Source organism: Corapipo altera, unplaced genomic scaffold (assembly GCF_003945725.1).
Source record: "Corapipo altera isolate COAL_440 unplaced genomic scaffold, ASM394572v1 53, whole genome shotgun sequence".
Lineage (NCBI taxonomy): Eukaryota > Metazoa > Chordata > Aves > Passeriformes > Pipridae > Corapipo > Corapipo altera.
This window is the reverse complement of record NW_020884900.1, coordinates 3,521,602-3,548,840: the sequence shown is the minus strand read 5'-3', so window position 1 is coordinate 3,548,840 and position 27,239 is coordinate 3,521,602. Positions and strand designations below refer to the sequence as shown.

At 40.2% G+C, this 27,239-nt stretch overlaps 1 protein-coding gene across 5 annotated transcripts in view; it reads right to left on the bottom strand.

Moving 5' to 3' along the window:
* Positions 1-6,998: 6,998 nt before the first annotated feature.
* The window catches only part of OGDHL (oxoglutarate dehydrogenase like), a 54,751-nt gene continuing 34,510 nt past the window's right edge, over positions 6,999-27,239 (bottom strand). For all 5 annotated transcript variants that reach the window (XM_027649454.1, XM_027649452.1, XM_027649455.1 and 2 more), the window contains 7 exons: positions 19,307-19,485; positions 15,618-15,689; positions 14,183-14,308; positions 13,496-13,568; positions 11,223-11,386; positions 10,507-10,661; positions 6,999-9,723 (listed from right to left, as the gene is read on the bottom strand). In XM_027649454.1, the coding sequence (XP_027505255.1) occupies positions 9,600-9,723; positions 10,507-10,661; positions 11,223-11,386; positions 13,496-13,568; positions 14,183-14,308; positions 15,618-15,689; positions 19,307-19,485 (893 nt within the window). In that variant the 3' untranslated portion in view covers positions 6,999-9,599. The remainder of the gene's footprint in view (positions 9,724-10,506; positions 10,662-11,222; positions 11,387-13,495; positions 13,569-14,182; positions 14,309-15,617; positions 15,690-19,306; positions 19,486-27,239) is intronic.

The window sequence follows — 27,239 nt, the reverse complement described above, 5'->3', positions numbered from 1 at the left end:
AGAAGGCTCTATAGTAGCCATTTGGACAAAGGCATGTAATTTTTTTATAGTGAAATAACCAATTTTTTCCTCAAAGTCTCCCTTATTTTTAAGGGGATTGTCTGCCCATATATAATCATGGCCATTTGAAAACTGAACTTAGCCTGCAAGTCTTCTCCACAGCGACTTTCATCCAGACTATTGTGATAAAGTCAAATCAGGAGGAAGAAAACAGCCACAGTAAATTATTCCAGTACTAACACCAACTAAATTGCTGTGCAGCTTTTATGGTTTGACTAATTGTCTCATTAAGGCACATTTCTGATCACTGAAATGGATCTCAAGTATTATTAATCACTGAAAAAACTGCACCACTAAGAGCCTCTCTCCCTCCTATCCTTGGCACTATTTGCAATGGAAAACGCTCAAAGGCTCCTGTTGATTGGAGCCCTGCTGCTGCACAGTTGGCAGTCAAATGGTACTAATGGCACAATAACCCAATATAACTAAAATAGTTTGCCTTTTAGAGTAACAATCTCTTATAACGTGATTAAGCTCTATCAAGTGCGTTTCTTTATGTTTTGCAAATGGCTCAAAAAAATCTGACAGTTTTTCCAGTAATTTCTTCAAAAGTGGAGGGAAAATAATAAAAAAAAAAATTAGGTATCAAGAAACAAATTAAAAACAGATGATACATTAAAAAGAAAAAAAAAAGGATGAACACAACTGCACTAACTCTGAGCTGCACAGCAGCAGGTTTGTGTGGTACCCAGTCCACTCCCCCTCGCAGAACACACCTCCAAGGACTGGGTTTGTCACAGTTAATTGCAGACAATTCGATGAACACTTAGTTTAGGATCTGGCTTGCCCTGGGCTACCTCTGTAACTGGTGGAGAGAGGCACCTCCACAGAGCAATGCAGATCTCCACAAAGTATACAGACTGTAGGATCTCTGGGCTCCTAATTTAGGTACTTTTTTGGTGTTTGGTTCCAAGCAATATTAAAAAAATATGAAGCTTCTTCCTCCTACAAGGAGCACATTTGAAAAGGAGCAACACACTACTGAGGTGCTCTTTTCATTCTCAGCAAACAGGAAGACTTTGCTCTTGGCCATCACCCCCAGTGGTTGCCACAAGCCATATACTGCAACAAGACACTTCCCCTTGCACGGGGTAAACGTGTAGGTGCTTATCCCATATGTTATCATATTAAAGACAGCAGGCACTTAATTTTCAAGTAGCTAATTTTCAGAAGCCTGATACAGAAGTGGCACAGCTATTGCTGGGAGAGGTGTGTACCATAATGGCCACCAACTTGATTAATAAAAAAAAAAAAGGAAAGACCTCCAGCGGCCTGGGAGCTCTTCCATGGACATGGAAGTGGTGCATGGAAAGGAAATTACAATGGTATTCCTCGATATTGGCTCATTCAAGAGAGAGACAAGATGCATCACTAATTTAAAGTTAATTTGAAATGTTTATTTGCTACAACTTTCAGTTTTGATCAGTTTCATAAGACAGTTCTAAGAAAAGACACCCCCACACAGGCACTTTTCAGACACATAAATATTTGCTCACATATATGTGTATGTAAACGTACCCAGGAAGGCATCCACTGAGGTCATATGAAGTATAGTCAGATATATTACAGATTAGTGGCCTTTGTCATAGGCTTTGGAATTAATTCTGGGGAACAGAATATGCTACAGAGATCTCTGTTTGTCATTGGGCTTTGTTACAGATACAGGTACCACAAAGTTAGAGTTCTGCATAAATCTACTGAGCTCATGAGCTGTGCAATATTGCGCTCACTACGAAAAAATTGATTTTATTGATGAGTCTAATGAGGGGTTTGAGGGCTGTGACAAAGGCCTAAAAAAAAAAAAGGGGATGAAAAAAAATTATCACACTTCATGTAGCATGTGCCTAATTTTTTAATGCACATAAATATCAGAACAGTGATGCTGAAAAGAAGGAAAAATATTAGATTTTTTTTTCCTGACAGTTCCTCCAGAAGCTATTTATGTGCAGTCATAAACTGACATGCACACTCAGATATATTTTCCTGAAGCCTGTACAGTTTTGTCTAAGCAAAATCTTCAGAATATGTATGTGTATACAAATTAAAGACTGTCTGGTTTATAATGAGAAGGGTGTATTGTGGTATAAATATTGCAGAGCACATTAAATAAACATGGTCACATATGACCAAGTATCTATTAAATGAGCACATCACAGGAGAAGTTAATTATCTAAGAGTGTAACTAGGAACCGTTTAGAATCACTGGAGATTAAGTTGCTTTATTTCTGTTTATCTCTCCATCTGAATAGGCAGTAGGTCGTAGCAATGAAGAGTCCCTCAGCAACACAGAGCTTCAGTTCTTCATCAACTCTAAGATGACAGTTTTGTCAACGCCAGCTTGAAGTCATGATAAACCAAAAATTTTCCTCAATGTAATTTTGTGCAAAGTATGCTGGCACAAAACAGTATTTAAGATGTAAAAGCGCAAAATATTTACAGGTTTTTTTGATATCTTGTGCTGTTCAGGGGAAGGAGGAAAACTTACATGGTAGGTATGTATGTCTCTCATATGTTGCAGCCTAAAAAAGTATACATGGACTTCTTCAAACATGGTAGTGTCAGATACTAATATTCCAGCAGTAACATACAACTTCAGTATATTAATAAGATTTTTCTAGAGCTGACAAGTTATTGTGTTTCAGTCCACATGCAAAAACATGAGTTGAGATGGAATTTGATTTTGCTTGCGCAAGGAAACTCATGAAGAAAACTTTCCACTATTTGTTCTATACAATATAATCGACGTTACAAACACCGATTAATTAAGGATATGGTTGTGCAAACTGCTATAGCACAAAGAACAACTAATGAAGGATTTAATCACATAAAATTTTTGAAAGCAAGATGAAGCCAGTCCCCTTAAATTACTTAAGTACTGCTTAAACACTGTAATTAACATATAGTAATAAATATTTCATCTTTAACAAGTCTGTTGGGAGCAGTTTGTTAAACATTTATTTCTAGTCATGGGAAATTATGTACGGTCATTTTGTCATGTTCTATATTAGACAATATTATTTTACCCTCTTTGTTTTACACCCAGCAGTGGATACACTCATTTGGGGAAATATAGTCTTTCCTCTAACGTGAATTAAATATACTCTTCCTTCATATGTCCTTTACTTTTTACTAAATAATTTCACCCTTGCAAAGTCCTGGCCAGCACACAGTGACTGTTCACATTTACTTGATGGCCTCTGCTGTGGAACTGACTTACTACAGATAGTGGAGTTTTATTGGAAACCCCAGCAAGACTACCCAAGGCATCACTGCAGAATTACCCTCACAAACTGGGCAAGGTCATTTTGGGACACCAGAGAGAAGAATGCAGGTGTCCTTTACAGCACAGCCAAGCCCCAGACACAGGGTACCAGCAGTGTGTTCTCAGGCACCTTCTAACACTGATCTGCACCTTTTCCTTCAGCCCAGGTAGCATCACAGGTGCACAGAGAAATCTGTGAGAGCACTAAACATCACTGCCCTTCAACCAAGTCTGTGTGCAGACAGCTGCTATTGCACTGCAGGGCCAAATCAAATGCAGTTACTTAAACCAGTATGAAAATAAGCCCATTATAGAGATAATGTCTAATACTCACCCAAGGAAAATGACCTAGAGCCAAGCCAAGCTCTCACACAGACCTCCTTCTCTTATGAGAGTCTGAGTGCACCCTCTCCTGAAGGGCAGGAGAATTTAAGGCTGGCTGGGTAGAACATGGGCAGAAAGTCTGTCTGTGCTCCTTTATGAGAGGATCAGTGAATTTATGGGCTATTGAACAGGAAGTAAAAATTTCTGCAACAGAAATGATATTTCTGTGTTTCATGCAGCATCTTTAGTGATGACCAAAACTGTTTTCCCTTCTAAACAAATTAGATCTCCATTTGCCATTAATGACTCCATCACTTACATATCACAAAGGAACTGCCTGGTGCACTTATTAATAATTGAAAACTTTGAGGAAATCTGTGAAACGTTTTCAATCAAAGCTAATAAATGTCTAAAATATTATTTTTCCTGATAATTATTCCTCTTATTCTTTTATTCCTTTTGGATAATAGGTTACAATTTAAATAATGGCATTAAGAAAAGCACAAGCTGAAGTAACAGTTGAGAGGTATCTGAAACCAGAAGTGGTTTCAATGTTAAAAAGCATGCATTAGAAAAGAAGCAATATTCATCTGTTTCCTTCTTCAAAGTATGTTGAATTTCTGTTTTAGACTTCATGCTGTTTCCTGATATCTTACACTGATAATTAAGAAAATGTATCCACTTAATCTCTGTCTTTGTTCTGCATAAACATGAAGAAAAATTTTCAATGATCTTTTTAATCAGCAGAGTCCATGAAATCACAACTTCTGTTACTACAAAATTGGACTGTGCAGAACTACTAAGCAGCCAAAAGGACCAAAAAAAAACCAACAAAACTTTTTTATCAGAGCTGATAGAAATTTTGAATGCCTTCTGCCATTTAAAGTTTCACATTGTAGTTATTCTACTCAATTACCTTCATTATTCAAGAACAAGGGCAGAAAGACATGCAAAATTATGCTAATATGCAAAGATTTTTTTTTTTTTGTTTATTGATTTATAATGGCGTGTTTTCATCAGCACAGAAAGGTTGTGTGACAGGTACTGATGAAAGCTCCAAGACCTGCAATCTTGTCCACAGGACATGGAGAGGGGGAGGAGTAGTGGTCCAGTGTCTGCCCATCCCAGCACATCCAGCCTGCAGATTCTACACCTCTCCTCAGGGAAGGAGGATTAATTTTTTTATCTGTTTGTTTTGTTGGTTTTTTTTGAAAACAGAGCAAAAAAATCCCATGCATCCCCTATCACCTTTCACTCAAATGTCTCCTTAATTTTTCCAAACAAACCTCACTACACTCATACTGCAAGTAGCAGTATTTTACATCCTGAGCAGCTTTAGCCATTGGCCTGCATCAGAAATCCACAGCCACACTCTTATGTTTTTTTCTAGGCCTTAAAGTCCTCAGAAGCTCTGATAATAATTCCAGAAATAGCATTCCCTTCATCCCAGGGGCAGAATGAGACACCCCTACCCAGTTCCCCCCAGCCTCGTCTCTTACCTGCAGCTGGGAGCCTGAGGCCCTTCCCATCTCCTGAGCCTTTCCCAGCAGCCACTGTCAGCCTCGTTCACCATTCCTTAACTCCAGTCCTTCCTACTGCAGAAATGGACACCAACACCCCACAAGACCCACACAGGGACCCCTTCCCTGTGCCCTGCAGGGGCACAGCCACAGTCCGCAGTTCCAGGGAAAACAAGGGTAAGTATTTTGAAGCATTTAGGGGAGGACAACAAATGAGATAGAGATGGGCCAGCTGGGGCCAAAACCTGGGCTTTAACCAGCAGCATTTGCTTGGCTGCCCCCACAGCACACAGGCCAGTCCCATCAGCCATAATTAGGTGCTCAGGTGCACTGGGAAGCTCGTCAGCCTGGCAGGGGCCCTGACAGCCCCTAATTGTGTCCCATAGCCCAGCACCAACCTGGGGAACTGCCTGTGCAATCAAAACATTCTGAACTCACTGAACCAAGACAAAAGACAATAGCAGACTTTTTTATTTTATCTTTGACCAGACTTGTTGACTTTACAAAGATATTCTGTCTGCTTTTAGGTAAGATTTTCTGGCTTTACGTAATTTTTCAGTGTGCCTCTATTTTGTGTTTTAAACAGTGTTCAAAGTCCTCTGTGCCAACAACAATTAAAATACTTATATGTATGTGTGAGCATAGAGTAGAGGCTCCCAAGCTTTCATTTTCTTATTATTAGCAGCAGGGGCTATTCCCAGCTCTGTATCAGAGGCAGCACATGTGCTGGTTGTGCTTTCATCTACTCAGTTCAAACAATACACACACAGTCCTGATTTTTGTCTAGTCTCATATGTTAATTTTCACCTCCTAGAAGGAGCAGAGCGGTTCCCTTTCCAGAGAACAGGTTACTCCTCTGCTCTGGGACGACTCCAACTGTACCATTGGCAGAGCAAAGGTTTCCACCAAGCACCCCCCTGCTGTTAGCACAGCTCATCAGGTCGCTGCTAGGAATGAAAAACAATTCTGTGACAGGAGCTGTTTGTCTTCGTGAATCTCTTGCTGCTGTGGGCATGGATGGCCTGGTGTGTCCCCCACAAATGCGATGAAGTCAATGGGCTCTCACATTCGCTGTTTCTTCCAAGTTACAAAGCTGCCATTTGAATTTCAGTGCTGACTGTTTTGCAGGAGAGGCTCATATAATTCTTCAGTCCTTTTCAAACACTCTATGAAGATTAATCGATTGCTGTAAAAGGTATTTAACTTGTCCACTAGTTCTAACAAAGTATTCGTTTTCTGTGAGATCACAGAGATTTCTTAACCTGGTGTAAAGCTGCCACTGCAGAAACTTGCATCCATTGTTGATAGTGCACCTACTTAATGTGCACCTATTTGAGAACTCACTGTAAGAGTTTCTTAATCAAAGGGCCTCCTTGAAGTGCCACAGAATTCTGCAAGTACAAACTATCCATTTAGTAATTTTTAATGCTCTAGTAAACTTTTAATCGTTTACCATCTGAAAGCTGAAGAGTCAACATATGAAATTAATTCCAATGTTTAGAAATTAGAGAAGTTAATTCCAGTCTAGTTTCAGTATTTTAAAAACTCTCCTTGAAATAGGAATGCATCCACTTATTACTTTAAAAATTGGAAAATAATAGAACAAAGTATTCTAATATAACCTTGATTCTATTACCAATTTTAACCCAATGGTTTTGAATAATTATCTTTTTCTAGTCCAAATGCTGCCTACCTCAATGCTTCTAAATAAGCCATTATTTAGGAAACAAACAGAAAACAGAAAAGTGACCTGCTTTAGCACTCTTACAAATGGGATGTTAATGCCAGCACTCAAAAGAGAAACTGTCAAAAATACCAGCCGTAACAGAGAATTTTCTTCTTATGTCTTTTTATTTTATTGGGTTTTTTACATTCTTTGATGGAATTTTTATGCAACTATTATGCCACAATCTATGATACACAATGAAAGTGGAAATCTGTCATTTACCATTTATATTTCTATGTTAATTTTGTTTTCTACCTCTGCATATGCTGTGGCATAAGTGCATTTATCATACTCCATGCAGCACTGACCTGCCTTATGCAAACTGAGAATACAATAAACAGTGCCAGAAATATTTAGCTGCTCTCAATTCTTGCTACAGAAACAAGCATTCATAAAAGCATTAAAATACTTTGGGCGATGGTTACTGCCTGTGAGCTTAATGTTATGAGCTATACAAAGGGACAGGAGACAATATTTGTGGCTGTCAACTGCAGTACTTTCCGAGTTCATTAGGTTTCAAAAGACTGAATTAGCTTTAATGCTTCAGTGAGAGAAAAAGCCCAAGGCAACCAGCCTGATTTAAAAGGGTGTTACTGAGTTTCACCAACATGAGACTAAGTGGACTTCTGAATCCCACGGTAAGTACCTTGCCACGTTGATTTTATGCTCTGACAGGACTGTTTTTTCACCATCATGTTGTATCCAGGCCAAACAAAGGGACAGCATAAGGCACACATCCCTTTTTGGTAACCTGCTTGGGTAAGTAGTACCTGATTATAGTTGAAAGTTTTTAATACAGCTGTTTAATTTGATGAGACAAGAAACTTTCCAGCATCACCCAACTCCTTGAATCAAACAAAAACTGTCGTGCTCCACTGTGTCACAGCCAATACAGCAGCAGCAGCAGGGCTAAACCTACTGCCAAGCACAAAAGTGTCTCTGAGGAGTTTCAGGGCAGGGAAGTGGAGATGGGAGGGAAGTCTTATCTATGTGTTTTCCAGTCTCTTGTTATGCTGTATCCAAGTGTCTGCTCAGCAGATCTAGGATAACCCTGCAGGCACTGCAGGGCCCTTGTGTAGCTGGTTACAGCTCCAGCACAGGCATGGCCATTCCTCTGCACCCTCCTACACCACTGACCTGCTCATCCCGCTGTTCCCTCTGCCAGCCAGCAGACAGAAGGGAAGAAGTCTCCTGCCACTACACAGGTTGGTGCTGCAGAAACCTGCAGTCACGAGGTCCACCCAGAGCCAAGTTCTCCTGGGGCAGAGGGAACAGGAATTCTTACAATATTAGTTCTTATATCAGGAGGGGAGAACAAACAGGGCTCACCTGCCTTCCAGCACTGTGGAGGAAGCACAAGCAGTGGCTCTCAGACCACCCTGCCATGCAAGCACTATGTCCTGGGAGAAACAGCCCTGCTGCTCTCTCCCCTTCAGCACCTGCTGCATCTCAGCCACCTGACACAGAGCCAGGTTCTGAAGTGGTTCACTTTTATGTCCATACTGAAAGTACATGGCAATTAATATCCTAATTGACAAATAAACACAAGGGACCAAAGAAATCAATTCTTACTTGTACAAAACCACAGCATGTGCCTTTGGTAAATCAGCAACAGTTGCTTGCCCACCTTCCTCTTTACGTAAAAAAAGGGTGAGTCAATCAGGAATAGCCACTTCAAAGTTGAATTAGTATCAGCAAGGAGATGTGAGGCAGGAAATAGCACTGGACAAAATAAAGAATCCATTGCTTGTTGCATAAACACAGATTTTTCATCCAAACACAAATCTTTTTAGGAGTGGTACCAGGTCAAAGAGAAGCAGATTCTAGTAGCATGGTAAGGGAAAATAGTACGTGTTCATCCAAATAAGGAGGTTTACAGGATCCCACAGTTCCCTAATACTACACAGCATCAAAGCAGGCAGCCTGGGGAATGGAAGCAATTGGTGCTGTCACCTCTTCCGAAGTCATCTGATAGTGAATTCTCCTGCTGATGACCCATTTCTCTGTCTGCTGTGGTCTTGTGCACCCTTCTTCCCTCCTCAGTTACCCTCAACAAACCTTTTCTTGGTCCCTTTTATGTCTGCCTTCATCACCCTGCTTAACCTTAAACCTAAGTGGTCAACACCCCTTCTGTTATCACCCAGTTTAACAATTTGTAACCTCACTCCCTATTTTCAGCCTCCTCCTCACATCCTCAGGTTACTTTACCATCTCCTTGCAACAGCCACAGCTGGTACATTTCTCTACCAAAGTCATCCACCAGCTCGCTGGTTTTCGGTTCCATTACTCTTCTCCAATATACAGACAGAAATAGCTGTCATTTACTTTCCTTGTAACAAAGCCTCTTGTGTGCATAACTATCGTGCTGTCCATGCCTGCTCTACTTACTTACAGTAATTAGACAGTGCCCATGGACTCTGATACAAGCCTTACCAAGCTAGACCTTGGATCCTGGGATAGGAGACACTTCTTGTGTCAAAGAGCTCCCAATATAAACAGACAAGTGACAAAAAATGATGGAAGGTAAGTTGGAATTGTTTTTTCCTTACAAACTGGGAAGCAAGGTACATATTAATGAAGTCAGCTGCTGGATCCTTTTATTTGGTAAAGCAAAGTTACATAATTTCCAGTATTTTCCCTGCTTTTGTTTTCTTTTGGATGCAGTGTTTTGAGAGACTGCTAGCCAGAGATGGGCAGTGCCCTGAAGTTAGAATGTCTTTCCCTCAAAGGCCTCCAGGTTGAAAGCTGTATCCAAGAATCTCCTGAGTGACACCAGATGCATGTTCTTGTTGCCTGTGGCAGCTGCAGCAGCAGGCTCTCGGCCAACATACCTGTGTGACAAAAAGAATTGGGCAGACAAACGAGGTGAGAAAGGAGACTATTTTGACAATAACAAGCATGAGAATATGCTGTTTAACATATTCAAGTCAGCTTGGCAGATTTGGACATTTAGTAATCAATCTTTCTTAAATAAAAATCAACCTAAGTTGTACCAAATTATACCTTTTGGTCAGCTTTCCCCTCTTTCCCCCCCCCATCATTATTAAGCTGTGTCTTCTCCCCCATCCCTCCCAGGGCAGCCAGCTACACTGCCTCATAATTAGATAATTTGCTTTTGGCAATGAAGATTCTCATTCCTCTGACAGCTGCACGGGCAGATCTGAGAGTCAGTCATCTAAAGTAATGCAAAGGTACCTGGAATGAGCTCTTACAACAGCTGTTTCCTCCAGAAACCTAACATTTGGAAATTCTTAAAAGACAGAATCTTAGACAAAAAGAGAGAAAAATCCAAGAGAGCTAAGTGCTGTGCTAAGTGGCAATAAATACAGAGCTAGTTGCTACTGGTTTTCTTTTAGAACTACAAGAAGGAGCAAAATATGCCTGTTGTACTAGAGAAGTAGCGGTATAGGCTTTCTCCCTCCTTCACCAAGAACCCAGACTCGGAGGTTTTGATTTGTGAACAACCTAATTTACCCATTAACACCCTCCTCAAATCAAAAAACAAATTTAAAAGGAAAAAACCCAAACACACAAAACTTGAAAACAATCCCAAAGACATTTAAAACCAAACAAATCAGCTCAGGAGACAGAGCAATTGTTTTGAAGTCTCGTACCAGATAGGTCGAGTGTGGTTCACAATAGTGCGGAAACGAGGTTTAACATAATCATAATATCCACTGTTTTTGTGCTCCTCCTGACACCAAACTAGATCAGCACTTGGATACTTCTCAAGTTCTTCTTTCAGCAAGTCAAAGGGGAATGGTGAGATCTGGAAAGAGAAGGTAAGAATTGGCAAAGCTTTCTCTTACGTGGTTTTAAGGCTGTGGTGAGTCATTACTTTTTCATGGAAAGTGACTCATGTTTCTCTAATTGATTTAATGTTCAGAAATAAATAAACACATATTTTATAGCTGTACTAGTATGAACAGAAGTAGGTCATAGTCCAGATCACCTGCACCTCTACAGCTTTTTTGGTGAAGCAGCTGTGACAAGTCCTTAATTAGCGAATGACAATACACTTCAAAGTGTCCTATTCACAGCTTAACAGACTGGATATACAAATTTAAGGTGCCATCATATTGTAACCTTCACTTTGTTACGTTGTTCTGGAAAAGTCATTAAGCATTCTGGATCTCATTGTCCAGTATACTACTGATGTGTTCCTTCTTCCAAAGGCCACAAAAGGATTAAAATATGTTTTGTAAGATGCCAAATGGTACAAAAATGCTATTACCATTCATTCTAGCAAGTGGTGCCTATTGAAAAGCACAGGAACCCCTTGCTGGAAGTCTCCCCCAGGACTCTGTCTTCTGAGGATGAGGGAGCTCACCTGTTCAAGTCTGGTTATAGCTACTTGTTTCTCCAGGTCTTGATTCTTTCTCTCTTTCACAAGATCATAGTACACCTTTCCTGTGCAGAAAATCACTCGCTTGACCTCATGTGGCGCCTGAGCTGCCGGGCCGTTCTCAGGAATCACACGCTGGAAAGTGGTGCCTGTTTGGAGCACAAATTAGAAAAAGTGCTCTCAGTGGAACTGACATTTCAATAAAGCAGCCCAAGCAACAGTCTCCTCTACTGAGGAAGCAGCAGGTTACAGTGATCACAGGGTTCTCCTGCCTCTCTATTCTTGCTTTTCAGACCAGTAACTCTGCTAAAGTGACCTTCAGCAGTTCAGTTTCAAGAAGTTAGAAGGTTCTCAATAATCCAGTCTTTCACACTTAAAGACAGAAACATGTTAACAGTGGATTATCATCTTTTAGCTTTGTGTTGTGCATTACACCTTTACTTTTAAATTGATTGGATAGCTCACCTTTGCTTCCAGCTCTTTTTTCAGAGAATTACCTGAAATACTGTTTCTTCTTTCCAAGATGATTTCAACCATGCAACATTAGTATAGCTTTACAAAATGTTAGAATATTCTTATCTGAAAACAAACCACATATCCATAATGCAACTACATCTGGCAACTGCAGAAATATTTACAAGTACGTACATTACTGCCATATATTTAGGTGATTTAGACCTCTGTTTGAGAGCTAAAATGATATTATCCAAAGCAGGAATTAGCATAGAACTGAGCCATATGTATAAGTGATAATGTTTAAGTACAACTTCAGATGCATATCCTCACTGCTAGAGATCTTTTCCCCTGCAATATCAACTCCCAGGAGTACAATTTGCTTGGGATACATGAAACTGGAAGAGGGACTTGATGGTCTAAAAGATCCTTTTCTTTGCTCTCTTATATGAATTATTAGAACTATTTCCACATTAACCAACTGCAGGGCAGCAGACAGTGGCACGACCTCCTAGTCTGAATCAGCACACCCACTCACCAGCAGAATAAGCTCCTGTTTGAACCATTTATCTTGGGGGAAGAAAAGCAACAGCACAAACATATGACAGAGGAACTGATTTATGTCAGAATTATCCTGTTCCACTGAACAGCAGAATTCATCATTAAAAAAGTCTGAATCTGTGCTTCACTGGGTCAGCTGGAGTCATTCTTGCTCTCCTCCTCAGTTTTCCATTAAAAGCAGAGCAAAAAGAGATAGCTGAGAATCAGCAATACTTTGCTACCTTGCTGTCCTCTTCAGCAAGAACAAGCATGTCAGAATTCAATGTTAATTACGAATCTGGCCACTACTGAGGGTTAGCCTGAAGTAGAGGGACTCCCAAGACATATTGACAAATCACAAATGCTACAGAATTTCTAATCTGACCCGTTTTACAAAGCTTTTAAACAGCAATAAAAACAGCAAATGTCTTTGCTTGAGAATCAAACTTTACTCATGTACAAAAAGGAGATAATGCAATATTTAAGCATGTTTACACACTGTAACTTGCTCTTAAAAAACTGAGCAGTTGTTCTCTTCTGACAGCAGTTAAGACACTCACTGGAACTGGAGACAGACCAGCACACCTTACGCACACTTTCTCACTCTGAGCGATCACTTTAATCTCCCACTCCTTACAGGTCACTGCATTTCCTCGTGCCACTCCAACATGGCCTAAAACCAGTGCAAGGCAGGGAAATAAAATCACTGCAGTTTTTGGTATTCCCTCTGCAGTCACTACGTATCTCATGGTGCTGATGGCCTGCCAACAACAGCCTGCAGCTCTGAACTCCTGATCTCACTTTGGATCACTGGCAGGACACAGCAGCCCCAAAACGGAGTATTGTAAGAAAAACTGGGCACTTTACTCTTACAAATGGGCACAGTGTAATTAGAACCTATGTCATTCACATCTTGGGGTCTGGGGCACGGGCAGCAAAGAGAACAATTAAATTTTTACATGAAGAGAAAAAGAGCGGAGAGACATAACAGCCTATTGAGGGGAACATTCCTGCAGAGATGGGAATGCAGTTTTTCACTGCTTTAAGATTAATGGCTGGTTACAAAATAAACCTGTTCAAATTGAGATTCTGCACTTGAAAGAAGATTTTTCAGTAAAAGTCCATGCTAGATCTCACCATGACAGCTTCACAGAAATTATGGCAAAAGAAAAGGCAAACTCTCCAGAGCAGATTCTCATCTCCACAGTCTGACATGCAACTTGGTATAGCTAATTATTTGTCCACAATACTTTAAGGTAACCTACCAGTCACCATTTCATCAAAACTGGATTTAGCTTCTGGATGCCTCAGCAGTGACTTGGGTGTCAAAACAATCAGCTGTAAGACAGAAATTTTGCCAGCACTCAGGAGCTGCTTTATCTACATTATTACATGCAACATTTGTAACACTGTTCATACAAAACCCACAAACTGTATATGCTATGGAATAAATTAATGTGAATAGCAAACACAGTATTTTTCTTGTTTTGAAAGCCAGGGAAGTTTCAAAATTACTCAAAAGATTTGGGTAGTCTGTTTCTTTTAAAGGTTGTCAAAACTCATTGCTTATGCTTTTTTCTGACAACAAATCAAACTACAGGCTATGAAGCAGTAAAACGTTTGACAGTTGTATCTTAGGTTTTTGAAGTTCCAGCAATTAGACAAGCACATGATATTTATGCAACCTGTTAGCTACATTAGTGGTATCTTGACAAGCTCATCTGAAGATCTTCCTAGCCAGATGGAAGCAAAGCTGAAAATCAAGTTTTAGAATCATAGAAAGTCAGAGCTGAGTTTCTTCCCATCAAAACGGTAACTTCAATCTGTGTTCAGTTAAGATTTTTCTCCAATGATTCTTATCCTTTTGAGTAGCATGTCACATGCAAAGAAGACTCCTCTTTATGTGAGGGTTAATATCTCTAAAAAAATCAAGTCCATTACAGTAACTTTACCGGCTTTCTGAATGGCAGCAAGATCTGTCTTCGGAGGACATGAAAGTAGTTGGCTGGAGTTGAACAATTCACCACAATCCAGTTGCATTCATACAGCTGGGAAACTTCAAACTGCTCACTGAACTCCTGAGAGAGACATTCAAGGCATTAGAAAAATGTGCAAAAGATCTGAAAAAAGGCTTGAAAGCCATCCTTCTATTTCTGCCTCTCAGCAACTCCCTTCCTCAAAAAAAAGTTAATTAGCAGCTCTCTGCTGAGAATGTTTTATTAGCTAGGAAAGCATCCCTACAAATCATTTGCTTCTGTTTCTACTGCTTCCTAAAAATGTATGCAGATAAACACAAAAAGCTTCCATTAATTTAAATAAACTGGGAAGTCCCGGAATGAAGACTGAGGAGGACCAGGACTTCAGCAGATGAAAGACATGAAATAGAACCTCTTTGAAAGAATTTTAAACTATAATTGAATTTGTGAGTGTACAGTTAACTCTCACTCTGCCATTTTTTGGTAGGTGTTCCATCCTCTTGTTTTATTATATTAATATGCTTTATGTTTATATATCTTATTAATACAGGGGGGGTTTTATTCATAGCTACATATGTATATATTAGGTAAGCATATGTATAAACACAATAATCTCTCTACAGATTGGTACAGAATTAACCCAATTTCCTGGTCTGTGGCTTGAGCTCCTACCTTCTGTGATAAAACATAGCTTGCTTAAGTAAGCACCTCCTGTAGTGCTTAAGTATACTCAATCAAACAGGTCTTTATCTACTGAGAGTAAGGTGACAAAAATCCCTTTTAGCTGAGGAGGAACATGGTTTTGGAACTATCGTTGCCCAAAGGGTAACAAAGGCAAGACCAAAACTGAAATATCCATTTTATTTTGTCTTTTTTTTTTTTTTTTTAAGGCTTTTCAATAAATGCATGGCAGTGTTTATTAGGAAACCTGCAGTAGGGAAGTGGATGCCCAGCATCCTGAAGAGCTATGTACTTTCTCTGTAGAAATGAATGACCAACCTATGAAAGTCTTGGCCAAATCACAATTAGAAGTTGCTTATTTTCATGCTCCCAGTAGTACAATTTAGCTCCTCTGCAAAAAGCAAGGAGTAGTCTCACTTGGCCTTCTTTAGAAATTGGCTAGAGACACCTATTTGCAGTACACACAGCAATATAAACAAGCAGAATCACTGGCCCTGAGGAACAGCCATAAAAAGATCATGCTGCCAGAGATTAATTTTATGTGACCTCAGCTTTGCAGTGAAGCAGCAATACTGCACACTTCCATTACTTCTACTGGGATCAAGTTAATGTTACACCAAGCTAAATCTTAACCTGCTACACCTAGCTAAAAGGATGCTTCTTACAAGAAATATCTCTGAGACGTGAAGAGCAAAAAAAAAAGGACATGGCCTTTGACAAAGCTACTTACTGGGTAGGCATCAGAATCATCATTGCTCATCTGCAGAAACCTCTCAGGCCTGGCTGATGAATGCTCTGGACCCTGGTAAAGGTATCATTTAAAACAACATTAAAGAGCCAAATGAGCAGTTAGACATCAGTCTAGATCATTCACTGCATAAATACCTGCTGTCACCCTGGCAGCTCTGCTCCATCTTGCACACCTGCCCCCAGCAGCAGTGAGAAGCAAGGACACACCACAGGATGGGAATTCCTTGTCTTCTATTAATTCCTTTCATGGGAGATTAGGTTTAACATGTATTTCCAATGCTTTTACTAGGTTCAAGTAATTTCTAGCCTCAATGTAGCTGCACAATGAAGACCAGTGAAAAGGCAGTAAGTCCATGTGGGCACGAGAACAACCTTATTAAGTCAGAAAGGAGCAGGAGGAATGTCAGGAACAGAACCTCCGGGTGGTTCAATGTACTGCAGTGACTCACACTTCTTGCATGATGAACAGGAGCAAACACAAAGTTAACTGCTGACTACCTTTGCTATATTAGCAACAAAAGCAGACACAGGATCTCCCTCCTATCATTGTTCACTGTTCAGTACAGGACCAATTACCTGGATGAATGCTTCAGCTAAAATGGATCAAAATACATATACACATTATCTGCCAAACTAACCTATGATTAATATCTGCTTCCTCAAGAGGTATTTTATGTTCTGTCATTACTGAACACGCACATCTGCTGTCTCACCAGCAGTACCCAAGGTAATTTCTTGAAGTGCACCAACATTGTTATATCCATTTTACATTAGCAAAACATGCATGTTGGCCACAGACAATATCAAGAATAAGGAGTGTCACAGAATCTGTTATCTTCCTTTCTATACGTCCTTGTTTATAAAGGATGAGACAAAGTTGTAAGGAGTATGGGAAGAAAAAAAAAAAGCAGTGGTTTTTATATATTGCTAATACTGACAGCCTTTGTTTGTTTAAGTGACAGTTACTCTTAGGAAGTAAGAGACAGCTGTGAAGTATTTTAACCCAAAGACAAACTATTACACCTCTCAACCCTCTCTATGGCTCCTCAGTTCCAGATGTTCATAAAGAGATTTTTTCTTTATATGACCATCTCTCATCATAACTTCCTCTGTTGAAACCTTAACATATGATCTCCAAAATCAGTCATTATTCTGACACCTTGATTCAACACATTATTCTCTCTATTTCCAAGGGCAGGATTCCAGAGTCCACAGGAGGGCCACAAAGAGGATTAGAGAGCTGGAACACCTCTCCTATGAAGACAGGCTGAGAGAGTTGGGATGGTTCAGCCTGAGGAAAACATAGCCCCATGGAGACCTTACAGCACCTTCCAGTACCTAAAGGGGGCCTGCAAGAAAGTCAGAGAGGGACTATTTACAAGGATGTGTGACAGGATGAGGTGAAATGGCTTTAAGCTGAAAGAGGGCAGGTTCAGATTTGATATGAGGAAGAAATTCTTTGCTGTGAGGGTGGTGAGGCACTGGCACAGAGAGGCTGTGGATGCCCCATCCCTGGAAGTGGTCAAGGCCAGGCTTGGCCTTGATGGGGCTTTGAGCAACCTGGTCTAGTGGAACATTCCGTTGCCATGATGAGGGGGTTGAAACTAGATGGTCTTTATGATCCCTTTCAATCCCAACCATTCTGTGACTCTGTGATTCACTCTACTCCATGGACTAAGGGAATTCAAAGGAAAAAACATTCTGCTGGCAACAAATGAGTAACACAAACAGCCAAGAACTGTGCCTTGTATCACTACTCTTTTGAAGTGTGCCTCCACTTTTGAGGTGCCAAATAATCTGGTCACAGATGGGTAAGGACTTGGGAGCAAAGTTGCACAGAACTGAGGTGCACCGTAACAGTCCAGTATATTGCAATACCTCTGCTCTATACATCTGTTTGCTGTAAATCAAATCCTGCACTAAGTACAGCCATGTGTAGGCTGTACTTAGGACAAACACAGCGCTCCACTAGCACACTGCATTCAGTACACTGGAAACAGAGATGTTACAGCAAAGATGTTACAGGAGAGACAGCGAGGCTTCCCTAACATACACACACAGACTGCCCCAGCAACAACCTCAATCCAGAGCCTCAACATCCACATTTATCTTGGATTTCCCTGCTGACACCACCAATCAGACTGCCAGCAACTGCTGCATGGGATGGGGTAGGGTTTATTTCTACTGTGACCACCTATCCAGTGAGACCTACACTGAATCCATTAGCTACTTTCAGATGAGTCCCCAAGGAGCCATTAGGCTGCAGAGTCTTTCAATCACAGCCAACCTGCCTGTGAATGCATGACCTAGAGGTGAAGGGATCCATATCCCATTACGAATCCTTCCCCAAATCATTTTGTCCCCAATGCTGTAGCTATAGAGAGACTAACACTCCTGTAATGGAAAGATCCTCTGGGAAGGTGACAGATTTCAATAGCCTGGTGGGATCCTTAAATGTTCCAAAACCATCTGACATTAGTAGCAAAATAACATGTTTCAGAAGACCTGTGCAAATCTTCACTGCCAAAAAAAAGAGATTTAATGTATTGTAAGTAGCAGAGAACAGACCCTTCAGCTGAATGCTTCCCTGTAGAGGTCCACACCTCCTGCTGAGGGCTCATTCAGGCTGTCCCTCAGGATTCAGTTAAAAAAATTAATTTATCAAAACTCTTGTGAACAGCATCAGACCCTTTATTCTTTACGCACAATGGATATGGAAAGCCATTCATAGACATGAATGCACCCCAGTATATCAGGACAGGATTGTAATTCAATGGAAATAAACTAAATTGTTTGTGAGAATGGAAACGACGCAGTTTGTGGTGGAAGGGTCTAGAGCATTTATACAGATGGAGATTGCCACTGTGGCACATACTATACTTCTCTTAGTAGGAAACTAGAAACATGCATGCATCAATTCATGAAGGTTAATGTATCTGAAAAGGAAAAAATTAACCTTGCCTGACAAGATGTTCATGTAACCTTTAAAAATAATTTAAAAGATTTGAAAAACAACTCTACTGCTGATATGAACTTCATATAACATTATATACAGAGCATGCCCCTGCCCTTTCCCTCTAAGACACCGTCTAGTTCCTCCTACTAGCCACCAAAGAAAAGAGAGTCAACAGCTAGTGGAAACATTTTCCTTTCCATAAAGAGGGAGATTTCTTATTACATCAAAGTTAATCAAGGTCAATTATTTTTTAAGTTTTAAAGTTGCTTCATATCACTTCACTGCAAGAGGATTTAGTGCAGAGTTTACACAGACATACTTTATGCAAAATAAAACCAAGCAAGCACTCCTAGACACTCACATTGTACACTAAGAATCCAGCTTTCTAGGGAAAGAAGGTAGTGTCTTAGGGAGAGATACCCAGAAAGAGAGAGAAAAAAGAAAAAAATTATGGGAAAAGTGGTACATGCCAATAAGGAGGATACAAAGCTAAGAGCTCAGAAATGTTTCTCAAGGTTTTTTTGTTCTTGCCTATCAATCTAATTGCATTTTTTTTCTGTAACACTGAGGCAGTCCAACTTGCTAAACAGTGCCTTCCTCCCCTGGGTCTCTCACACCATTGGATCCCCAGGACACTTTTGGCTTTTATAGCTGAAGAGGAAGGCACTGTAGCCAGCATTTCCCTCCTGCATTTACCAGCCAGCAGCCCTCACCATTCCTTCCATTCCGTGCGGCAGGAGCAGGACGATCCCGTTGTGACGGACCCACTTGGCCTGGCCACAGCTGATGAACTGGTCTATTATACACTGTGCCGTGTTGTGGAAGTCACCAAACTGGGCCTCCCAGCACACCAGGGCGTTGGGACTCGCCATAGCAAAGCCAAGTTCAAAACCTGAGAACCAAACAAGCAAGAGAATTAGAAAATAAAGAGATTTGCTGAGAATTCAGTTCATTTCTCATTAAAAATAAAAAATAAATCCAAAATAAGAGCATGAACTGGATTTTTGTAGCCCTGTTATAAATCATGCTGTTTTCAATACTACCATTTCCATCAGAAAAATCAGGAAATTTCCAATCCCAACTCCAATCCTTCAAATGATTCCTCAAACATTTCAATATCATACAAGGTTTTAAACGAACAACTAAAACCCTCCCTCAGCTCCAACTTTTGTGTAATGTTTTCCTGAGAGCTCACTACTATCTTTTCCTGTAAATACCCACTTACAGCCCATTACCAGTTCAAAAAGTTACTTATTAATTTTAATACTTGCACAGCCCTGCACAGCATTGGGGGTTTTCCCCCCCGCCTCATCTGCAAGTGCTGAACAAAGTGACTGGTGACATCAATTTTCAGTCTACAGACAGGATCATAGTCTTCAGATGTTCCAAAAAGCTTGCACATAATAGCTGCATGAGAGATACATCTGGGACTTGGATAAACAATCCTTTCTTTGGCAGAGTTAAGGACTCTTTGGGTCTCTGCCTCAGTGGCAGAGGAGACCAGAAGTGCTCTTCACGGAGACAACATCACTACCCCAGCTATGAAAACAGAAAGATGTGACCTTCTCCCTCTCTACTGTCTGGTGGTTTTGGTTCAGGTAAATGCAGAAATTTCCCTTAACTTGTGCTGTTTTAACTGTAAATTCATCAACTCCATACAGAGCAGAAGTGCCACACATTCCCAGAACTCAGCCACACCAGGTTAACACAGCAGGACAAACATACTGCAGCAGGAGCTCAGGTGTCCGGCACAGAGCAAGCTACACAGCTTCTTGTCTGCTCCAAAAACTTGTCAAGGCCCCAAAATAACTGAAGGCTCCACCTCTTAAAGGCAGAAACAAATTATTGCTCTCCTTGAGAGACCTGCTGCAGTACAATAAAGCCCTGGTTCTATAACAGGACCTGAAGAGATAATTGGCAAAGAGAAAAGAAACCTAAACTGGTACTGCAGCATAAACTAGGTAATTGATTCCTAGCAGCTCTGTAAAGGCAAAACATAGAAAACTACAAGGGTGTTTGCATGTGCTACATTGGCCTCTGTCTGCTGTGTAACTTTCAAAAAAAATGCAGAATTTGGTGTCAAGTCAGAACATGAAAACCTAGCCATGTGCAGAGTACCTGTCTCAGTTTTATAACCATGTTTACAGGTAAGGTTCCATAGTGAACATCTAAACATATCCAATAATATAAAAATAAATATTGGATCTCTGTTCATATTTATCTTTGACGCTTTGATATAGCAGTGCCTGGAGTGCTGAGTGAATACCTGTACTCAGATTCTACACCTATAGTTTGGAATGGTTAAAACTGAAAAGGTTAAAGCTCTCAGTAGAAAGCAGTGCTATATAGCACTGTTCTGCATATAGAGGCTCTGACTGAGGCAAAACTGATTCAATACACATAGAAAATAAATATTTGATTGACAGATAAATTGTTGAAGCTCTGCACACAATATAATGATCTGCTTTCAGATACAGAAATGCAACATAGGAAGACTCTCATTGAAGGTTACACCAGCAGAGCAACTAGCTTTGCTGTTGTAAAATTTTATTTAAAAAGATACAATAGTGTGTGGTAACTCTTTTCTGACTGATTGCAAGACTGTAAAAAATCTCAGAGTGAGCTAACAGACTAATATAGATTTAGTATCTCTTTCAGCTTCTTTAAGACCTGCACATGTAACTGAAGTTGCAGAGTCCCATCCTGCTACCATTGATCTACACTGAACTCAGCCTCATGTTTTTGCTATGTACATATCACTGTAATTCCCATTTTTGCTGTTTGCCTTACTGTGATACACTAGCCATTCAAATGCTGTTCTACAGGCTTGACAGCAAGACCAGGTTAGGCAAAAATGAACACAGTCTCTGGTAATAAAATACCTGTACTGTTTAATTTTTCCCTGACTCCCAGCCTGCCCCCACCTCCAAACACTCACAAGACTAGTGTACTTTTAATTAAGACAAAAATGCACCTAAGACTGGCATTTGGGATGCAGAGAGAAATCCCTTCATAGCTGAGAGAACAGTACATCTATCTAGAAACTATGCATTAATTTGGGTTCCTTCTCTATTTCACTTACAGACATTTTGAGGAATACAGGATGAAAATAGCAATTTGTAAACCTCATGCTGTGGATAATATTTCCTAGATCCAAAGGTGGCCAAAATACAATCATAAGTCAGGTTCCTAATATGCCTCCTAAATACGGTATATGAGTAAAACCCAAACCACTTTGTGACCACCAGTATTTCGTAAACTACAGTAAACTGTTGCAAAGCCATGAAAAATCCCAAAGTCACTGGAACCATAATTTCTGACTTGATCAAACCCACTATACAGCTCTGCCAATCATGAACTTCAAAAAGCTCAGGCTAGCTGGAAGAGACAAGCTTAGCATCTTGACATTCTCCACACATATGAGGCTACTGCAACAGGGTCACCATAAAGTGATGGCTGACATCTCTCAGATACTCATCATTTGGGATTTATACCCGGGTGACTGGAGGCTGCAGTCCCTCTAGGAGAGCCTCCCTTTGTGGAGTTCAGTGGATAAGAGAATTACTTTAAAGGGAACTGTAATACCAAAAAGATTATATAAGCAATATTAGAAAAATACCTAAAATACCTTTCAGATGGCCTGTCATTCCAGGCACTAAAAAAATTAATATATTAAGAGATGGAACAACATGTGGCACATACAGCATATGTGCACATACAGCATACTTTAATGTAAGTGCAAAGTAATTGATTCAGCTAGGGAGTAAGATCACAGGATCAAATCAAACCTGTTCAAACCTTCTTTATCCTGTTTCAGTGTTGTTCAGCTTTCACTTTTGTTTTCATTATCAGAGGGACACTCTGAGAGCTAAGCTAAGATTGAGGTCTTTGCGTGCTGGATGCCACAAACATATACAAATAGTTTCATCCCTGAAAGTTTTACTGCCAAACTGAGGGAAGAGGGAGTGAAGGAAATTGAGAACTAATAAACATGTGGTTACAGAGAGTTTAAAGTAAATTGTCCAGTTCCATATGGAAAATCCTCAACAAAACCAAGACTAGTCATGTATTAAGTCCCTCTGTAACACTAACATCAAGAACACCCTTCCAACACTTGTCATGCAGTTTTGACATAGGTCATCTATGCATGAAACTGAAATTGCTTTAGGTTAACTTGATGAGTACAGCTAAATTGGGACTGCTACAGGAGTTCACTCTTCTGCTCCAGGAAGAGGCTCTTCAGCCAATGTCAGTATACAAGCTTTCCTGGAACATTAGTAGAGGGACAACTGCAGGACAAATTAACTGCAAGACAAATTGACTGCATGAGCAAAAAAGCAACAAGAGCTTCCAGTGAAATTGTTTATTCACAGAGAGAACAGTTTTACAGGTTGTTTTTATAGTGTGTCTTCATAGCCTACTCCTTTGTAACTCCAACCCAGCTTTTTGCTTACAATCTCCATGACAAGAAATTTTGAGTCACTTGGCTTTTGGACTGCTGATCTCTGAACAGTCCATCCATGTCTTCAGCAGATGTTAATGATCCCACCAAAAGGCAACTAGTAAGTTAGAGGCCAAAAGGACACTTAAGTCAGACGGGCCTTTTCTCTGTGAGCCACCATGACAGGTCACTACCACCAAAGATGCCTTTGCTGACGTGCCTTTGGCCTGGCTGCCTGAATGGCTTTTCCTTCAGAACATATTTTTGATATCTGGCCTCCTCATTTGTGTAATTCTATTGTTCTTAAAACAATGAAAACAGTGGAAAAATTTACACAACTCCTTCCATGCATGTTGTTCCCAAAGGTATCTGAAAAATAGATTTCCCTAGATAGGCTTGAATCCCATTCTAATTTTACACAAGCTTTAAGAGACCATTTCTACTGATTGGGTGACATGGTTGAGAAAATATGCAATATGTTCAAGACTTATTTGTGCATATGCTGCTCTCTGTAAGGGTGGGGTAATCTAGCTTTTAGAGAAGAACAAACTGAGGTCTTGACCACTCAGAGGTATCAGTAATCACACAGTGCTTTTCAAAGAGTATGCAGCTCAGTGCACAATTAAAATTTGGCAACAGCACACACATGATTTTACTCCATATACCAAAGACCACTGCTAAAATTCACATGCAAAAAAAGAATATAATTTCTCACGTCTTATCTTGTTGCAAACTTTGTGTTAGTCTCCACAAGGTGAAAATGTTCTAGGTGAAGCTGCATCCAAAAGTGTGATCTTAACACAGATACCATTTGCAAGCTTTCTGACAGCCATAAAAATATCTGGGAAAATATATCCAAATGCAACCTATGCGTTCTGATTAATATTTTGAAATTAATGTTGCCAATTTCATGGCACATGTGTCTGTGGTAAACACATCCTTTATATACCAGAACTCAGTTTTCCACCAGGGAAATGACAATGAGAGTTCCTAACATTAAAACTATAGCAATTGTAGCAGAATAGTTTTAACTCTTGAGAGACTAGGGAGTCTGTCAAGAATTACTGCTCCTACCTGCATGTGGAGAAAATCACTTAAAGAGCAAGATCTGAACTGCTAAACTAAGAAAAATTGCTGGTGGAAAGACATCTAGACAGACACAAGGTGAACAACCCAGGAGTAGAGAAGTGCTTCTCCTGAAAGAGAATCTTTGGGGCACCAAAGTCAAGGTCAGGGAAGGTGACCTGAGCTAGAAAGTCTCCACCACTCTAGGGATGGGACATGAACTGCAGGGGAGCAGGTTCCTACCCAGGCCTCTCATGAGGGCTCAACCTCAGACTAGAATAAAGAATATTAAAAAAACTGCAGCAGAGACCTTGCAAACTTTATTGTCTGTATCTGCAGAAACAAGAACTGAATATTTCTTCAGAATGCTGTGCGAATCTTATGAGTTTAAGGGATTAAGTCTTACACAGCTAGAAAAACAGGGAACAGGTTTAAGCTGTGAGGAAATCCAGTGCCAAGGCAACCAGGCAGCAAGACACAGCTTTCAAAGAATGACAGATAAGGAATATGCACACCTGAAGGGTGTTGGAGAGCAACCAACTCAGGGCTCAGAGCACACCAGAGCACGGGGAACCAGGACCCAGCACAGCACTTTGGTAAACTTCTAAACTGAGGAGGGAGGGGGAAGAAAGATACACAGCACTTGACTAAGGCTGCAAAACTAATGTTTTAATTGCTGGAGTTCATTAAGGTCCCTAGATGACAGACCTAGCAAAAATGCTTGTTTCTATTAGTCCAGTTCCTGCTGTGCTCCCTCGCTGTTCTTTCATCACTCTGGCACAGAAAGAAGTGTTGTCAAGCAAAGTGGCAGCTTACACAGCACACTGTGCTGTGTTTTTCCCCACAGCACTTTTCATGATTGTCATAAGAACTGTAGTTTTTCAATTAATGTAAGTAAGGCTATAGCTATAGCTTAATTCAATATGATTCCAAAGTGACTTAGGGTATGAATGTTAGCTAATAGTTAAAAGGGCTTATCAGAGCAGGGATTTAATGTCAGAATGAGGAGAGTTACACAGACAGATTTGTGCTATGTTAGCAGAAATTCTAAGCACAGGGACTACAGACTACATGCATCCTTTCACAAATCCAAACACAACCCAGGAGAAAGTGAAGGTAATACCCATCTGGTGGCTGACTCTATTAAATAGAAAGACTGATACCATCTTAGAATTCCATGCAGACACCATTAATTACTGCAGTCTGTCCTACTTCCTAACACGGTTTCTGACAGGTAATTGTATCTGCTACCCCTAACCTTAAAAACACACTGTTCTGACTGAGTAGCTATGCTACATATTTCATCCTAGGTGAGTATTGCAAAAAAAAACTTTACACTAATACCTGTCCTCTTCCTTTCACCTTTTGCTTTAAACTTGACTTTTCCCCTTGAAAAAGTATCATGTTTCAAGAATTTCCTGAACTACGCACTAGTTCCAAGTCTATCTTGCCTGATGTTCCCTGGAAGTTCCCAGTACAGGATGCTACAGCCCAAGATCTCTCAGAGGCTGAATCTGACTGAAAGAATCACATCTCCTGGATAGAGAATCAACAGTACACAAGTAATTCTGAGGGCTGTAAAGAAAGACAGGAAATCCTTTCAAGTATTTAAAAACTGCTGAAGAGGTAGCATGGAGTGTCTCTAAGTTACTTTTGGTTTTCTCCTCTATCTTAATCAGCAAATATACTCAGACACACTTCGTTTGCTTAAATGACTTCACAGGGCCATCATTTATACTTCCAGACATTCAGTTTCAGTAAAAGGGAAAATTTATAGCCAACTGAGTGGATGTGCAGCTAAATTGTAATAATCTGGATATATCTAAAAATAGTAGACACAGGATTTCAAACAAGATTATCAGAGGTTGTTAAATACTCTGATGTAATGACCCAGGTACACACACTCCACAGCTTCCTGTACACAAACCATGAACAGCTGTCTGAACTACAAGTTAATAAGACTGCCTTTGTTTTATTTCTAAGTGAAATCAGTCTTGTCAGAGTATCATTTAAATGGAGCATTGACACCCCAGGTGTTCCTACACAGCTCAACAGTAACTTGGTGCAAAGCTCACAGCTCTGAACAGATACCAGCTCTTGGCTTACGTACCTGCCAAGGAAATAATCTGTAATTTTATCATGTTGGGCTGTTTAATCCATGTTTATTTAGCTCTCCCTGACAGAAAGTAAAGGAATTCCCCAAATGCTTCTGAGGTACTGCATGTTAATACAGTCATAAAATAATTTCCTAACACATTTTCACCTTTTTATTCTCTCACAACTTTCCCAACCCCCACCAAATACTTCAATACACTAATCCCAAACTGTTCCTTTGAACTGAATTATATAGCAGAAACAGCATTAGAGAAAATAAAGTGTTGGGGGGTTTGGTTCTCCTGAAGAATCCACTCCATGAACTGCAAGCATGCACTTATTCTTCCATGTACTAAAGAGGAGACCCAGTGATGCTACAGCCAAACAGGTATCAATTCTAATAGCTCCTCTTTGACTGAGAGGCTTAACTAGAAGAGACAGGTTCACACACTGCTGCTTATCCCAACACTGTCTCTCTATGCAGACAATACACAAGAATAAACCTGTTGGAAAAGGTCAGTATGTAAAACCTAGCAAGGGAGAGGAAACTTCATTATAAAACCACTTCAACATAGAAACATGGCATTTTTAGTTTCAAAAAACCATCCCAACAAACACACAAAAAAAGCCACATCACTTATCAACTATTTCTACGAATTTCATCTCCTTTAATGTATCTCAGACAAAAGGGATTTAAAGTTCTTGACAGTTAAGAATATCAATATTATTAGTTTTGAAGAGCCTGTCATCCCATCTGCTGAAGCAGAACTGCACAGAAATGGTACTCTTGTTTTCAATGTGTGAACGAATCCCTATTTTACCCTACTGCTTGTATTCAATGAAAGTTACTAAATCAACTTTCACCTATTTTTTGCTGGGCAAGGTGGAAGGGGCAATAGTGAGCAGGATGAGATCAAGAAAGAGAAAGAAAGAGAGCCCACTTGGTTAGTTTTTTAAAGAACAGAATTGTGGCAATAAGAATTGCCCTTCAATATCAACATATCAACACCAGGCTTCCTACTGAGGTGTAATTTTTGAAACAAAAT